General features: G+C 34.9%; 2 protein-coding genes across 5 annotated transcripts; both read left to right on the forward strand.

Annotated features, from left to right (window-relative positions):
- The first annotated feature begins 5,261 nt into the window (after positions 1-5,261).
- On the forward strand, positions 5,262-7,847 carry LOC117909190 (putative 4-hydroxy-4-methyl-2-oxoglutarate aldolase 3). Of its 3 annotated transcripts, XM_034823113.1 has the most exons (3): positions 5,263-5,457; positions 5,799-5,849; positions 7,063-7,816. In XM_034823113.1, exon 3 carries the CDS (start codon positions 7,071-7,073, stop codon positions 7,569-7,571), a length of 501 nt encoding a protein of 166 aa, XP_034679004.1. In that variant the 5' UTR covers positions 5,263-5,457; positions 5,799-5,849; positions 7,063-7,070; the 3' UTR covers positions 7,572-7,816. The 3 variants fall into 3 exon arrangements, with proteins under 3 accessions (XP_034679005.1, XP_034679004.1, XP_034679003.1); XM_034823114.1 differs by lacking the exon at positions 5,799-5,849 and having other exon boundaries at positions 5,262-5,457; positions 7,051-7,847; XM_034823112.1 differs by lacking the exon at positions 5,799-5,849 and having other exon boundaries at positions 5,264-5,457.
- Positions 7,848-7,981: 134 nt separating this feature from the next.
- On the forward strand, positions 7,982-16,717 carry LOC117909189 (F-box protein At-B). Of its 2 annotated transcripts, XM_034823111.1 has the most exons (6): positions 7,982-8,587; positions 8,705-8,911; positions 9,023-9,228; positions 14,315-14,405; positions 14,546-15,975; positions 16,129-16,717. In XM_034823111.1, the coding sequence occupies exons 2-5, from the start codon at positions 8,717-8,719 to the stop codon at positions 15,911-15,913; spliced, it is 1,860 nt and encodes a 619-aa protein (XP_034679002.1). In that variant the 5' UTR covers positions 7,982-8,587; positions 8,705-8,716; the 3' UTR covers positions 15,914-15,975; positions 16,129-16,717. The 2 variants fall into 2 exon arrangements, with proteins under 2 accessions (XP_034679002.1, XP_034679001.1); XM_034823110.1 differs by having other exon boundaries at positions 7,982-8,911.
- The last annotated feature ends 112 nt before the right edge of the window (positions 16,718-16,829 follow it).

The following is a 16,829-nucleotide window of genomic DNA, read 5'->3' on the forward strand; positions in this document are numbered from 1 at the left end:
TTTTATTAGTTTCCTTTTGCATATAATAAAATTCTTGCAAATTTTTTCACTAAACAAATAAATTTTAAATCAAATAAGGTTGAATGTATATGATTTATTAACTAGACTAGTAATTTTTAGTTATAATTTGAAATTTAAATAGTGATTCAATTAATACTAGAAATTTATGAATTTTTGTAAATGAAATGTGAATGTCACCACTTAAAACCCTCTTATTAAACAACATAATAAGTTTTCCATTAATGTTTTTCATTAATATCAATAAATAGAGGCATGAAGACTTATATGAGGCCTATAAAAAGGTCTCCATCTCTTGTACAAATCTATCATGGAGCAAGAAAGAAATTCTCTTTCTCTCGTTCTCCTTATCTTTCATTCTTTCATTCTTTCAACTCTATTAATTATCTTTCATTCTCCGTAGAAATAGATATCATATTGAAACTATGAATGAAGATAATATAGAATATTTTTACATTACTTACGTTATATTTGACCATAAACTTATAATGGAAAAACTCTTGGCTTTCTCATTTGGGTTGTATCATACAACTATAAAGTCTATTGAATTGTATGTTGTCGTGAACCAGAAGTTCAATAACTCAAAAGTTTTTGTTCTTTGGCATGACAGACTAGGTCACTTAGGGTTTTTAATGATGCATCAAATAATCGAACACTCACATGAGCATTCACTAAAGAACCAAAAGTTTTTTTTGCCCCATGAATACTCATGTGTTGCTTGCTCACAAGGTAAAATGATAGTCATGTCATCTTTTACTAAAATCATATTTGAGTCACCAGTGTTTTTAGAAAGAATACATGGTGACATATGTGGGCTTATCCATCCACCATATGGACCATTTTGTTATTTTATGATCTTAATAGATGCATTCACTAGGTAGTCATATGTTTATATCTTTTCTACACGTAATGTTATATTTTCTAGGCTTCTTGCACAAACGATCATATTACAAGCACAATTTCCAAATTATTCAATTAAGACAATACGTCTTGATAATGCTGACGAATTTACTTCTCAAACATTCATTGACTATTGCATGTCAGTATGAATAAATATTGAGCATCCTATTGCTCATACCCATACCCAAAATGGTTTAGCATAATCCTTTATCAAATGTCTTCAATTAATAGTTTGACCATTACTAATGAAAACCAAGTTACTTACTTCTATATGGGGACATGCTATTATGTATGTTGTAGCTTTAGTACGTATTTGATCTACAACTTACCATAAATACTCATTTTCACAACTCGTGCTTGTAAAACAACCAAATATCTCTCATTTACGGACCTTTGGTTGTGCAGTATATGTACCAATTGCACCTACACAACACACCAAAATGGCCCCCCAATGAAGACTTAGGATTATTGTAAGTTTTGATTCTTCATCTATCATAAGATATCTTGAATATTTGACAGACAATGTTTTTACATCCCGCTTTGTGAATTGTCATATTAATCAGTGTTTTTCTTGTCATTAGAGGGAGAAAATTCGATTCCTAAAAAATGACAAGAAATTACTTGGAATGCATTTACTTGGTCCCATCTTGATCCTCGTACAAATCAATGTGAACTAGAAGTTTAAAGGATCATTCATTTGCAAAATATTGCAGATCAATTACTAGATGCATTGATACAAAGAAAGTGACAAAATCACATACCCCGGCTACAAATGCTCCAACACGGATTGATGTCCTTGTAGGACAGTTAACAAATTAATTTAAGATAAGCTTAAAGCGTGGTAAACCTATCAACTCAATGATATAACTCCTTGGGAGAGAAGAATATAAGGAAAACTTGGCATTCTAGAAGAGACCATCAAAATGATTGATTAGTCTAAAATTGATAAATTTATAGCCCCATAAGAGGTACAAATAATACAAAAAGCCCCTAAAGAGGCACATATTGAACAAGTAGCCCCTAAAGAGGCACAGATACCTAAAAATTGTGAGATCTTAGTAAGTTATGTACACACAAGAGACAAATGAGATCGAAATCATAAGAAATAATGAAGATCACGAACCACGAAATATGGAAGAATGCTAACATAGAAATGATTGGCCAAAATGGAAATAAGCTATGCAAGTAGAGTTAAACTCATTAACAAAATAAGAAGTTTTTGGATCTGTAGTCCAAACACTTAAGGATGTAAAGTCTATTGGGTACAAATGGGTATTTGTATGAAAGCGCAATAAGATTAAAAGATATAAAGCGCGATTAGTAGCATAAGGTTTCTCGTAGAGATTTGCTATTGACTATGAGGAAACAAACTCTCCCGACATAGATGTAATCACATTTCATTTCTTAATTAGTTTGATAGTCTTAAAAGAATTAGATATGCATCTCATGAATGTTATTACGACATATTTATATGGATTCATGGATAATGATATATACATGAAAATCCCTGAATTATTTAAATTGCCTAAAACAAATAGTACAAAGTCTCTAAGCATGTATTCAATCAAGTTACAACAATCCTTGTATGGATTAAAGCAATCCGAACGCATGTGGTACAATCGTCATAGTGAATACTTACTAAAAAAATGGTATATGAATAATCCTATATGTCCATGCATCTTCATTAAGAAATCAGAAATTGGATTTGCAATTATTGTAGTGTATGTTGATGACTTAAATCTTGTTGGAGCTCTTGAAGAGCTCACAAGAACAACAAATTACTTGAAAAAGGAATTTGAGATGAAGGATCTAGGAAAAACAAAATTTTGTCTTGGCTTGCAGATTGAACATTTTCCAAATAGAGTTTTAGTTATCAATCAACATATATTAAAAAAAATTTGAAGTGTTTTTATATGGATCAAGCGTATCCTTTAAATTCTCCAATGGTTGTCCAATCACTTGATGTGAAAAATGACTAATTTTGTCCTTACAAAAAGGGTGAAGAATTACTTGGTCCTGAAGTATCATATCTTAGTATTATTGGTGTACTTATGTGTATTGCCAATTGTACACACCCATAGATTGTTTTTTCTATCAATTTACTAGCAAGATATAGTTCCATTCCAACCTGAACATATTGGAATGATATCAAACATATATTGTGCTATCTTTGCGGAACTACCTATATGGGTCCATTTTACTCAAGGGAATCAAAGTAACAATTGCTTGGATATGCAGATGCATGATGCCTTTTAGATCCACATAAAGCTAGATCAGAAACACGGTGTGTGTTTCATTACAATGGTATTGCTATTTTATGGAGATCTATTAAACAAATAATAGTGGTCATATCATCAAATCATTCAGAAATACTTGCAATTCATGAAGCAGGTTGTGAATGTATATGACTAAAATTTATGATCCAACATATTCAGGAAGCATGTAGACTCTCTTCTATCAAAGATGACCCAACAGTATTATTTGAAGATAATGTTGCATGCATTGCACATATTAAAGGGGGTTATATTAAAGGAGATATAACTAAACACATTTCACCAAAATTCTTTTATACACATGAACTCCAAAAGAGTGATGAAATTGATGTGTAATAAATACGCTCAAGTGATAATCTAGCAAATTTATTCACAAAATCATTGTCAACCTCAACATTCAAGAAATTAATACACAAGATTGGAATGTTCAACTCAAGGATATCGACATAAGGGAGAGTATTCTTGTAAAAGGGTGTTAGTGTACTATATTCTTTTTCCCTTTGTTTAGGTTTTGTCCCATTGGGTTTTATTGATTAGGTTTTAACAATGTAGTCCTAACAGACCAAGAGCAGTTTAAATAATTATAAGAATATTGTACTTTTTTTTTTCTTTCACTAGGTTTTTTCCATAAGGTTTTTTACTAGTAAGGTTTTAATGAGGCATATTCTTTAGTGTGGTGGACATCCAATGGGGAGTGTTGTAAATGAAATGTGAATGTCACCACTTAAAACCCCCTTATTAAACAACATAATAAGTTTTTCATTAATATCAATAAATAAAGGAATTAATGGAAGGCTTATATGAGGCCTATAAAAAGGTTTTCATCTCTTGTACAAATCCATCATAGAGTAAGAAAGAAATTCTCTTTCTCTCATTCTTTCTTACTCTCATTCTCCCTATCATTCATTCTTTCAACTTTCTTAATTCTTTTCTATGATTTTTTCCTCCTCATTATATATATTATTAAAATAATATATAGTTGTTTCTATTTTTACTTACGTTGCATTTATCCTCGTTTTACAACATGAATAAAATTTTGTCTATAAGGATTCTATTATTTCTTTTCTACACATGATTATATCTTTAATAAATTTTCTTACTAGAGAAACAAATTGAAATTTAAACAACACTTTGTATAACTTTTATTAATGAGTTTAATAATTTTTAAAATTAATTTAAAACTCAAAAAATAAATTTAATTACTACAAAAAATAGACTAAAATTGATATATTATGAGTCATAACTAAACCGATTCTTATATATATCATTTTAAATAAAATATTATTAAAAATTATTATTATTATTTATTTATTTATAATAAAAAATTAATTATGCTTTTACAAAAATGTAACTATTGAATGTTATAAAATATACTAACATAGTATATTTTGTCATAAAAAAAAAATATAATTTATGGCTTTATTATAATATTACTATCATATTTTATTTAAAATTATTTATTTTTAAATTTATTTATAATCATAAAATTATTTTCATTTTGAATAAGACTTTAATTGAATTTAGTCAATATCATATAAATTAAATTTACAAAATCAAAATAAAAAATTATTTTTAAAAACAATTTATCAAAACATGCTTTTGTTATGCATTTTCTTAAATTATTTTTAAAAATAACTTCCCAAACACTTTTATTTTAATAAAATATATTTTATTTTTCAACTTAAAAATAGTTTTTTAAAATAATAATAAAAAAACATAATGGAATCTATTTCCACAAGTCACCTCATTTCATCCCTAATGTCCTCTTCGTAGGTAACACAAATTTTTTTTTCCATACCAAACAAAATTATATTTGAATTTGAAAGGGAAGTAAAATTTCTACTTTTGCCTCAAAGGTTTCAAAAATGAAAAGACAAGAAAAGAAAAAAAAAAAAAAAGAGAAGAAAAGTGAGGCTAGGAGGGTAGGAGTCGTGGGACAAAAGGACAAGAGGAGAGAAGATGAAGAACGGGACGTGTGGACTTGGTTGTTTAAATTAAAGGGAAGGGTGTTGTACGCATTCAACCAACCTGTAGCTGTGATTACGTGAGAGGGATGTCATGGGCACAAGGCCCAATCAGATAATGTAACTGAAGCATCAACCGCATCACCTCAGCCCGCCTCTTTCCTCTTCCCTTCTTTATCTGTCATTACTGCATCCTCCATTATCTCCATACATACACCCACCACCCTACACTCCTCTCAGATTCTTCATTCACCAAATCCTTCTATGAAATAAAACTTCTTTCTGTTCATCATTCTCCACTGGTAAGCATCTAGTTTGCATCTCTCTTTTGCTTATTTTTTTTTCTTCTGTAGCATTCTTCTTGGGTCAATATCAAGTACTAATATCTTAATCAGAGTGTGGTGGGGATTAGAATCTTTTTCCTTTCCCACTGAATATATAATTAATTGATTCCCAATTGCTGACTGTTGGATTAGAGATGTTAGTTGGGTTAGCTTTAAAGTCTTCGTTTTACAGTAATTTTATAATCCTATGTGAATTTTGCTATGGAAGCAAATGAATTTTCCCCCTTTCCTACCGTGCTAGTTCTAGGTGGTTGATATGAATCAGCATAGAGATGCAATGAGACTCTATTTCTGAACAGGTATTCAGCAAGACAAGCATGTCCCACAAACGAAGACAATTGCAGATCTTGGTATCTTTCTATCAATTTCTTACATGGGTATTTCAAAATTTAAAATGAATGAAGCATACCCACTTCATAAAATTGTAAAATTGGGCACTTCAAAAACCTAGGAATATCCTCAAAACTAAGTAGGTAGGTATCCATGGATGTTGATGCCAATTTCCAATAGTTTGGAGGAGTGGTATTGTTGTTGGTAGCAATAACTCATTCAGAAGTATAATATTAGCTCAAGCAATTCTCCATCCGCCATTTTCAGTCATTAGCTAGTAATTGACGTTTTCCATAGCAGTAGATGAAATGTAGAGGTTCCGGATTAGTTGAATGAAATCCTTGATGTTGCTTGGGTTGAGAATTTCATATATGTTAGCTGTTGTAGCTTGTAAGTAACCTTCTGTAGAAATGAAACCTGTGACCTTGGAAGGTCCAAACAGCCCTTGGTGCATGTATTTGGGTAAAATACATTGACTTGGATTACTGTCCAGTCTGTCTTTATTTTAATTTACATGGGAGAAGTAAAGTATCAACTTCTAGGTTTATTTCCTCTGGGTTTCTGAACTTGGTCCAAAGTAATGAAAGAAGGCCAGACATGGTTGTCTGTCTTGTTCCCCTTTAAGCAGGACAGTTTCTCTGGTAATATTTATGCCTTTGCATAAATATTACTTTTAACCAGTCCTTAAACTTCAAATAATGTGAAAATGTTCATTGGTATCAGAAATATATTTACCTAGCATTGGGGTTTAGATTAATATAAGGGCAATGTGCCACTTATCAGGTCCCAAAAAGAATGCTATATTCTGTTCTCTGGCACTAGACCATTCTAGGTTTTGATGAGATTCCATGTCTTTGTTAAACTCTAAGAATTGTCTTTTTACCACAGTAGTTCTGATTTTGTCATATAATCTCTCTAAGTAAAGGCAGAATCATGTAGCATACTTGTGCATTGGTGCCTTATAATGGTTCTGAATGCTACCTAAAGTTTGATCTTGGGCACGTAGTTTGGAAATTTGTATTCTATAGCAATATAGTATATGCATATGGAATGAATACCCACATTTGTGAATTTCTAAATTGGTTGTTTATATCAAACTTATGTATTGAGAATCAGAGGAAAAGAGAAAATTATGAAGAAGTTCATGTGACCTGGATGGGCTTGTACATGAAAGGATTCTTTAACTTTTGGGTATTGCATTTTCCATGACACTCATAACAGCTATACCTGCAGGATAACAAATGGCTGCCTTAGCAACTGCTGAAGTTTGTGATTCAAATGCAGCACATCTGACGAGCGGTGATTTGCGTGTTTTGCAACCAATCTTCCAGAGTTATGGGCAGTGTCGAGCTTTCTCAGGCCCCATTGTCACACTTAAGGTATTTGAGGACAATGTGTTGGTAAGGGCGCTTCTTGAAACCAGAGGTGAAGGAAGAGTCCTAGTTATAGATGGTGGAGGAAGCATGAGATGTGCCTTGGTGGGAGGGAATATAGGACAGTTGGCACAAAATATGGGATGGGCTGGAATTGTGGTGAATGGCTGCATTAGAGATGTAGATGAGATTAACGATTGTGATATTGGAGTTAGAGCCCTGGGGGCTCATCCCATGAAATCAAACAAAAAAGGCATTGGTGAGAAGCATGTCCCTGTTTACATAGCAGGTGCCTTAATTCGTGATGGGGAATGGTTATACGCAGACAGCGACGGTATTCTGGTCTCAAAATTTGAGCTCTCTCTTTGAACCAGCGGTTTTGACTCCCCCACTTAAGTGTTTGATAATATGAAATTGGGTTCTAAATTATCACTTCATCATTCCCTGATAGCATATCAGACTATGCATATCAGATTACTTTCATGCTCAACATGTAATAAAACAGAAAGTTTTTGTCCTGCTGTTAGCTATTGCAGATTCAACATTACTCCCAGCTCCAAACTAATTGTAACAGAGGGTCTCTCTTGATGTTTTAATAAACTTGTGTTTTTCCCTTTCTCTTGTAATAACATTTCGCCTTCAGCATGTTCTTGTCTTAATACATTCTCTGCATGTTATGCCATTGAGTAACAGCACAATCACACTCTTGGGGCACTCGGTACTGAGGAGCTGTGATTAGTAGATGGAACTCTGGGCTTACATGGCATGGAGTTTAATGTCGACGGGGCAACCTGTAAACATGATACTTCACTAGTGTAATTTCTTATTAATGTGATACTACAGGCTGTATGCATTCAGAAAAAGAAGCAAGAAAAATTGTAACATACTAATGCAGACATACTTGTTGGGATGTAATAATGCTGCTCTTAAGGTGGGGATGGGTCTATCCATTGTTATCAATCCGTTGCAAGACTTACTAAGTTATATGGTGATGATTCAAATTGAGAGAAAGGACTAGGTGTCCCACCTTTCCATAAGGCTAGAACAAGTGTTTTGTCACTTTCTGTGAGTGTAGGATTGGTCTGAGTATAAGCACCACCAAGGGTTTCAGTGTGGGAGATGAGAACCATCCATGCCATTCATATACACCTTTCTTAAAAGGAAAATTTCAAAGTAACATGAATAGACTGATTAATCCAACCCAACTTTTGGTAAGCAGTACCCAATTCATGTGGGGTATATTTCATTAGCTTCTGTTCAATGGGTAAATATTCACCCTCAGAGTCGAATATTGGTTTGGAAAAATAGTCTACTTTTGCTGAGCTCTCCCAACAGAGCTATCAACAATTGGGAATTAGGATGGGCTTTTGGGGCATACCTTATCTGTAAGTCATATTTATCCCAATAATTTTCCCTAGCTTGTTTTCCTTTTAATGTCTTGGATGCCATAGCTATCTGCATAAATCTTAAAAATTTCCTACGTTTTACATACGGGACTATAGAACAAACTTTTGATGGGACTGTTGGAGACTGAGCAGAAGCAGAGCAAGATGGTGGGTGTTGGCTTGGAGGGCCTCCCAACCACCCTCATTAACGAAATAATAGTGAAGCTGGACACGGAGACACTCTGCTCTGTAGCTTGCGTCTCCCGAGCTCTTCGCTTCGCCGTCTCTGAAGCTCTTCCTCTTTCTTCTTCTCTTGATCTCTCTGTAAGTTTCCTTGAATTTTTCTTCTTTCCATTTTTTTTCCCAAAATTTTTTATGGGTCGCCCCTGTTACTTGGTCCTTTACCTGAGCTCCTTCGTTTTTCAACTTGTGTAGGCATTTTCCCCAGATGCCCAGACCCTGAATCACCTTGTTTCCCGGTGCAAAGGCCTCAAGATTCTCACCCTTGATTGCCTCCGCTTGGATGATTCTTCCATCACCATTTTTCTTGGTCCACATATCCAGGAATTGAATTTGTTGAGATGTTCCTTGCTGTCATATCAACTTCTTCGTTCCATTGGCGAAAGCTTGCCCAATTTAAGGTATGAGATGGACATTGCATAAAGACTTGATTAGCCGAATCGAAAAGCAATTTGACAGCAATTTATTGATAGTTTTAGATGAAGAAGCCTGTAGGAGAATTATATGTCTAACCCAAGATCAAACAGATCTTTCAAAATGACTTGCCTTTCCCCTCTGACAAGCAAATTCCTTAGCATTCGATAGAACCCAAGCAGGATTTTAAGAATTTTGTCTTCAATAAAATAGCCAAAGCCACTGTTTAATCTGTCATAAAAGCATTCTGTAGTATGATAACTAAAACCCAGATGGTTTAATCTATTCCACCAAGGAAGTGAAATGATTTTTTTCTCTTAGTGAAACAAAAAGAGGGCGCATACTGAAATCTCTTTAGCAGAAATGCAGTAGCATCCGAATATTTGTTTTGAGTGGCTCAGTTGAACGGGGAAGGACATTGGTTTATAATAGTTCACTCTTTTTTTTAGAGGATTCCATACCCAGACATAGAGATAAGGAGATATTGTATTAATACCCAATAGCATGAAGAGGGCTGCGTGCCTTGAATGGATCAACAAGATTACAATCTGCTGATATAACTATGAATAAATAAAGCAGATGTTGATGATGCTCAAGGGACCGGAATGGGAAGAAATGGGAAAAGACTTGAGCTCTTGCAAATTGCAAAAATAGTTGTTGAATGAAGAAAATCTTGAAGAAGTGTTCTATCTGAGAACCTAACTTCTTAAGTTCTGAGCTTGGCATTTAGAGTTCCCTCAGAAATTCTGTCTGTACTAATCAGTTTTAGGCCTCCCTCATTTGCCACCTGTTTGAACTACAATTGTAACAAAAATTGTTTCAGAGCCATGCAAGAACTTGTAGTTAAGTGTGTAATTACCCGATGCAGTTTGTAATGACCCTGAAAATATTAATTTAAAAGAAAATAAGGAATTTTTGTTGTGTATGATTAATTATTGTATTAGGCAGGTATATCTGATGTAATCAGATTAAATAATAAAGAAGAAATAGGATAAACTTGGTTAAAACATGGTCAGCAAGCTGGTTTTAGGTAGCTGAGGGTGTTCATTGTTCTGAAACATTGGCACATGATTTGAAAGCTTGAAGAGTGTGGTTGAATGTGTTCAATAGGATACTGATCATGTATCTGTTGTATTAAGATGTTTTAGCTGTAGTAATTTTGAAAGAAATGAAGGGATGACATGATAAGAATATGCTTAAACTTATGTAAATGGAGGCTTATGGGGAAGGTCTTTTATAATGACTGAGAGTTTAAATTTATAAACAGAGTTTCTTCATGTTTTAAATCATCTATGGGCTGCTTAGTAATGATTTTTAGGTGTTAAAAATGAAAGAAAATCAAGTAGCAGAGGGATTGTCCTGGATAATCTAAAAGACATGTATGCAAAGTCATGGGACACGTATGTGAAATCATGGGACGTGTACACAACCAAAGCCTGGAGGATGCTTACTTGTTCTGGGCTTTCTTTTCTCTTTCGATCACACGATCTGCTTTCTAAGGAACATTACCACACGCAAATCAGCTTTTTTCCTGAGCATCTTATGTAAGACATGTACACAACCTCTCTATCTCTAATCGTTTCATTATAACCTTCTGATACTTGGGGATTTTTCCGAGTTAGTTCATGCATGCTCACCTCAGTGTGGTGAGTTTCTTGGCCCTTTAATCATTAATTTGTTTTTTATTTATTTATTTATGAATCATTAACAAGCAAAACCAAATCCAGATTACCAGGGATCTCCATCAGATATTCACATAAATCCTTGGTTAGCTTTCTTTAATTAATTGTGTTAAGGTTGTAAAGGGTTCAGTCTTGATTGGGATGATATCTCTGCTTTCCTCACTGGTATTAGAATCATTTGGTAGAGAACCATTCAGTTAGAGAGGAAATGAAGAAAACAGAGGAAGTCTAGTCAATAAGATTAGCTGGGTTGGGTTTGTTGAGAAGTAGCTACATCAGTTACTTGCTTGTCTTACAAACCAGAAAATTCATCACTAGATATAAGTGGAAATAATCCACATGTTCTCTAGAACCCTGCTAAATGAGTACTTAGTACCAATGGAAGTGGCTTGCATAAGAATATAGTTAGTACACTAATTAGCCTCAGTTAGAAGATACCTAGCAGTTGTTTGGGATGCTAAGTTTTATCATTACTCATGGCATAGAATGGTCCAATTGTCATCAGATTAACTTACCTGTGTAAACATCTAGTAGATGGCTGAATGGAGTAATAGCAAAGTACACTCATTAGTTATGAGAAAAAGGCACCTAGCTGCTGCCTAAGTCTAACAGTGCTTACTAGGTCCTGAAGTAAACTATAAAAGATTAGGATTTTCTTAGTTTGAAAAGACTAATTCTTTGTTGGAGATTGCTGGATAGTTTCATGATTTTGCTGGAGATATGAAATAAAGATGGTACTCTCTATAATTAGGATAAGTTCTATTCTGAAGTTTAAAATATTATTTGAGGTAAGTATATGCTTACACCTATATATATCTTGCTTGTAATCAAGTAGTCTAAATTGAAGAGGGAATGTAAAAAGGGTTTGCTCCTTCATTCTCTATTCGTCTGTTGTGGTAATATGATTGATATGTGTTGGTATATGAATTTTATGGTGAATTGATATTTTCCCTGCTATGAGTAATGTTACATGTTTGAAGAAGAATTCATGATGTTATAGTTTTTTTGAGGCCTTGGGACTGATTTCTTGTATGCTGAAATGGTTTAATGATTATGAGATTATGAAGTATGCAAACTATGCAAGAGAATGGTCCTTTGGGATATAACTATCATGCAGGGAATGGTCATCTGGGACATAACTGTATGCAGGAAATGGTCCTTTGGGACACTTGAAGTGTAAATCACCTTCTAATTTGAAGGTTTAGATTCTGTAGAATGGATGGCAATGACTGAAATGAAAGATAGCATGTATGCACAGGGTCAGGTGCAAGTGTAAATTAATGGGTGACACATCCTTAGGTGAGAGCACCTAAAAATGATATAGGTTTGCCATACATATGTGCATTAAAGAGAGGGGGGAGGATGAGGGGATATGGTGACAATGGTCCTGAAGTGAGAGACCCTAAAAGGAAGAACATATTCCAAGAAGATCCCTGTTGGGATGTAAGAGAGGATATTGATGTATGTTCCTAGGTGAGAGTAAATGCATCATTTATTAAATAACAGTCATGGTTAAGTGGGAATTGGGAATGTGATATGGCTATATATGCTGTGGTTAAGTGTACAAGGTACCTAAATGAGATGAATGATCAGTATCCAAAGTAGATGGGTGCTATTGGTAAGCTATATTGTTGTTATTTGCAGTATTCCAATTGGATGTAGCAATATCCTACAAATGTTAATTGTGATGAGATACCATATTATAGTGCTAGCTGGTGAATATATTGTGCTTATACTTGGGATAGAATATTTCCCAGCTGACCTATGGTAGCTCATCCTTTCAATTATTTCCCAGCTGAGCTATGTTGAGCCATTGATGCTTGAGTTGAAGTCTTGAACAATGTTGTTGGATATGAGTTTAATAATCAGCTGAGCATGTACAAGTTCAATTGAGAAGTTGCTATGTTGTACTCTAAAGTATAGAAAGCAAGTTGGAAGATTTTATTTAAACATTTTTATGTAAACCTATGGTGAAGGCTTCTCTATTTTATCGTAGAGAAAAAATACATAGAAGAATAAGATACCATCCTTAAGCTGAAAACAAAGTATTCTTCAATAATATAGATCCTTTGAAAGATTGTCTAATGATGGTTTGAATCGATGAACAGAAGCCAGGATGATGTAAGTGAGTCCCAGGTGTACAGCAACCTTAAGAATAACGTCTGCTATGTTGTGGACAAACTGGTTTGAGGAACGGAAGTTCAATTTTTAGTTAAAATCAGAATTCCATCTAGTTTTAAATTGTGTAATGGAAGCCTAAACAAGACTCCCAGATGATAAAAATGTAAGAAAACCCAATTGTAGAGGCAGATAGTTCTGCAAAGCAACATAAGCGCTTTGCCTCAAAAGGAATTAATCATTTTGGGTTTTATTTAGGTTCACACGATTGTCTCTAAGGATGTTTACACATCATAGTGAATTTATTGCATTGGTTAAAAGTCGAATGTAAATTTGCTTGATAGTTCCCTGAGAAATCAGTGATCATTTGTTCTGAACAAAGGCCATGTATGTGAAATTGCAAACTTCACATAATCATCCTCGCTAGGCATGCAGGTAGTAGGGCTGTCTTTAATCATTTTCCCTTTTAAACTGATGTCGATTACATGTCCTTCTGAGATTGCATAATTGTTCTGGAATGATATAAAAATGTTTAAGAAATTGCCATTTAAGCCTAGCTTACAAGTCTTGGTATTCCTGATTCATTTTGCTTGCACGACCTATTTTTCTTCTTCATTTCACTTATGGGAACTATACCACCTTGAGGAAAATGCTCAAGCGTAAACCTGCATAACCTTTGAGCATCCTTCAAAGATACATATGCAACTCCTTCCCTTCTTTAATTATTCTTGAATTAGCTGTTAACACCACAAAATTGTCTCCTAATGGTTAGATACTCTGGTGGTTTTCCTTAGCTTTAAAAATCATTAAATCCTCATTTCATTTTTTGAAACACTTCCAAGTGAAAGATTTTCATTAAACAAGTTAAGGTTTTTTGAAGAAGATAGATTGAACACGTGAGAATCCAAACTGATTTTCAAACCAAATTTTGAAATGGAAAACAGTTCATGAAAGAGTATTTTCAGTTTCTCCCAGATCACTCTCTCTTGGAATTCTAAGAAATCATGTCACCTATGGCTGGCATTAAAACGAAAACAAATTTGGCTAAAAACTTACTGGAATTTCATTTGAATCAGTCATGTAAAAGGGTTTTATCTCCCCCCCAACACTTAGAGATGAACCATTACAAATAGAATCAATTTTTCTTCTTCACACACTGGACTTTTGGAATCATGGACTGCTGTAAAGTTTTCAATAATGCAAAGATCAAGACCATGGGTCCAGAATTTTGAGGTGTGACAGTTACCTTGTTCTTTCTTTTGTATTTTTTCAGGTTGCTCACACTAGAACCGTCATACTGGGACTTGCCTGAAATGTTCAACAGGAATCTTGTACAAATGCTTACAGGTTGCTCTTACTTGGAGGTAAAATCATGAGACTAAACCCTTCTTTTCTTCTCCATGTTCTGCTGATCCTACCATCACTCTCTTTCAAAATGTTTGATCTCACACTGAGAGAGTATGCATAGGGGCTATTGAAGCAACCTTTCTTTCTACTTATGCAGTCTCTATGTCTAAAGATTCGAGGGGCAGAATTTGATGCCACTTTTTTCCGGTCCATTGAACATTTCCTGCCCAAAACTGTTAAAATCTTGAAGTTGCAGCCAGTGCTTGAACAAGATGTGATTCGTTTTATACGTGAGCTCAGTGTTAACCGGAATATTTTGGAGACAGCTGAATTTGGAATTCCCTCCTCTCCAGCATCCCCTGGTTTCAAATTGCAGTCCTTATCTCTTGTCTTAGATATCATATCCGATGAACTTATTAGTTCCATCACCAACTCTCTTCCGTTTCTGATTGAGCTTCATCTTGAAGATAGACCAAGCAAAGAACCATCACCATTCCATGATTTGACTAACAGTGGGCTTCAGTCTTTGAGGTTTTGTCGTCATTTAACTGACATCTCTCTTATACGAAGTAGACACAACCTCCCAGTATATTTCAAAAGGATAAATGATATGGGCATGCTTCTCCTTTCTGAGGGCTGCAGGCTCCTAGAGTCGGTGAGACTTGGTGGGTTCTGTAGAGTTAGTGATGCTGGTTTTGCATCAATTCTTCACTCTTGTTGGCACCTAAAAAAATTTGAAGTTCGTAATGCCTTACTTCTGTCTGATCTGGCCTTCCATGATCTCACTGGAGCCCCCTGTTCCCTGGTTGAGGTGAAATTGTCATCCTGTAATCTTATAACTAGTGAAACTGTTCATAAAATGGCCTCTTCCAGAAGGTTGGAGATGCTTGACCTCTTTGGCTGCAAGAGCATAGCTGACTCATCTCTCAGCTCCATTACATGTCTTAATAAACTAACTACATTGAATCTTGGAGGTGCTGATGTTACGGACAGAGGTTTATCTGTTCTCAGTCAGGGGTATTCACCCATTTCACATTTGTGCCTTAGAGGCTGTAAGAGGGTAACTGACAAAGGGGTTTCTCTTTTGTTTCATGGCTGTGGAGTGATTAGTAAAACATTGACAGCACTGGATTTAGGCCACATGCCAGGGATATCAGATAAATCCATTCTCACAATTGCTGCAGTTGGTACAGGGATTACTGAATTGTGCATTAGGTATTGTTTCTATGTGACCGATTCTTCAGTGGAAGCATTGGCCACAAAAAGAAGGCTTCAGGATGGAAGGAAACCACTTCGGAAGCTAGATCTCTTTCACTGCACTGGGTTGTCTGTTAAATCATTAGAGTCATTGAAGAGGCCTTTCTTTCAAGCTCTAAAGTGGATTGGTCTTGGGCGCACTTGTTTGAGTGGTAAAGGAAATGAAATCTGCAATGAACGCCCCTGGCTGACTCTCTGTTTGGATGGCTGTGAAATGGGATGTCATGATGGATGGCACTTCCATAGACCAGAGACCAGAGACCATTAAAGTTGGATCTTGATCATTTTTAAGTGCTCGCCAGCTTCCTTAACCAGGGTCTAGATATTCATGTAAGTTCCACCATATTATCAGACTAACCATGGGATTTCAATAGTTTTGGAAGAGTGAAAAGAAGAATAAATAATGTTTCACAACCCATGTAACAGTAGCTGCTAGATTATGAAGTGCTTATTAACGATTAAGTTCCTTTTTCTTTGATGCAGGGGCTGTACTCATGAACCTTAAACTAGGTTCTCTATGTGGTCTAAGACTACCTTAGAGGAGGCAATCGAGATTGAAAATGACAGTACTTCTGCTAGTACTCTTCAGAAAGTTCCTTGTCATCTAAGCTTCCCCTATGGGAAGGCAATTAAGATGGAGACAAACTGAACAAATTCTACTTCTGCCAGTGTTCCCAAGACTTCTCTCTGACCCCAGAAGCTCACCCCTACAAGGAGGCAATGATGATAGATACCGCTGTCGTTTCACCCAGTTTTAGCAATGGTCAACAGCCAAGTATCAATTTGTTTTCCTTTTCAGAGTTTTCTCAGCAAGCAAGCAAAGGGTTAAAATAGTTTTTGTCAGGGATTTTGTTTTTTTCCCTTGGATTCTTGTTGGGTCATTTTCATCCCTTTAAGAAGAGATGTTTCAAGATGTTTCAAGGGCTTTTCCGGATGGATAGAGATGGTGAAGACCATGCTTCTATGGTTTGAGGAAAGGCAAGGGTTGTTTTCCAGATTAGAAACTTAAATGCTGTATTATTTCATATATTGGGTACCTTGTTCTTGTGGTAGAAAATTATTTCCAGAGGCATCGTTGGTACAAAAAATTTAGTCATTTATTTTTAAAGAAACAATCAATTTGAGCTAAACTTAATATGATATCTAACCCGAAGTATTCAACCTAAATCTACCGTAACTTTATT

The sequence above is a fragment of the Vitis riparia genome, chromosome 19, assembly GCF_004353265.1.
Source record: "Vitis riparia cultivar Riparia Gloire de Montpellier isolate 1030 chromosome 19, EGFV_Vit.rip_1.0, whole genome shotgun sequence".
Classification (NCBI taxonomy): Eukaryota; Viridiplantae; Streptophyta; class Magnoliopsida; order Vitales; family Vitaceae; genus Vitis; species Vitis riparia.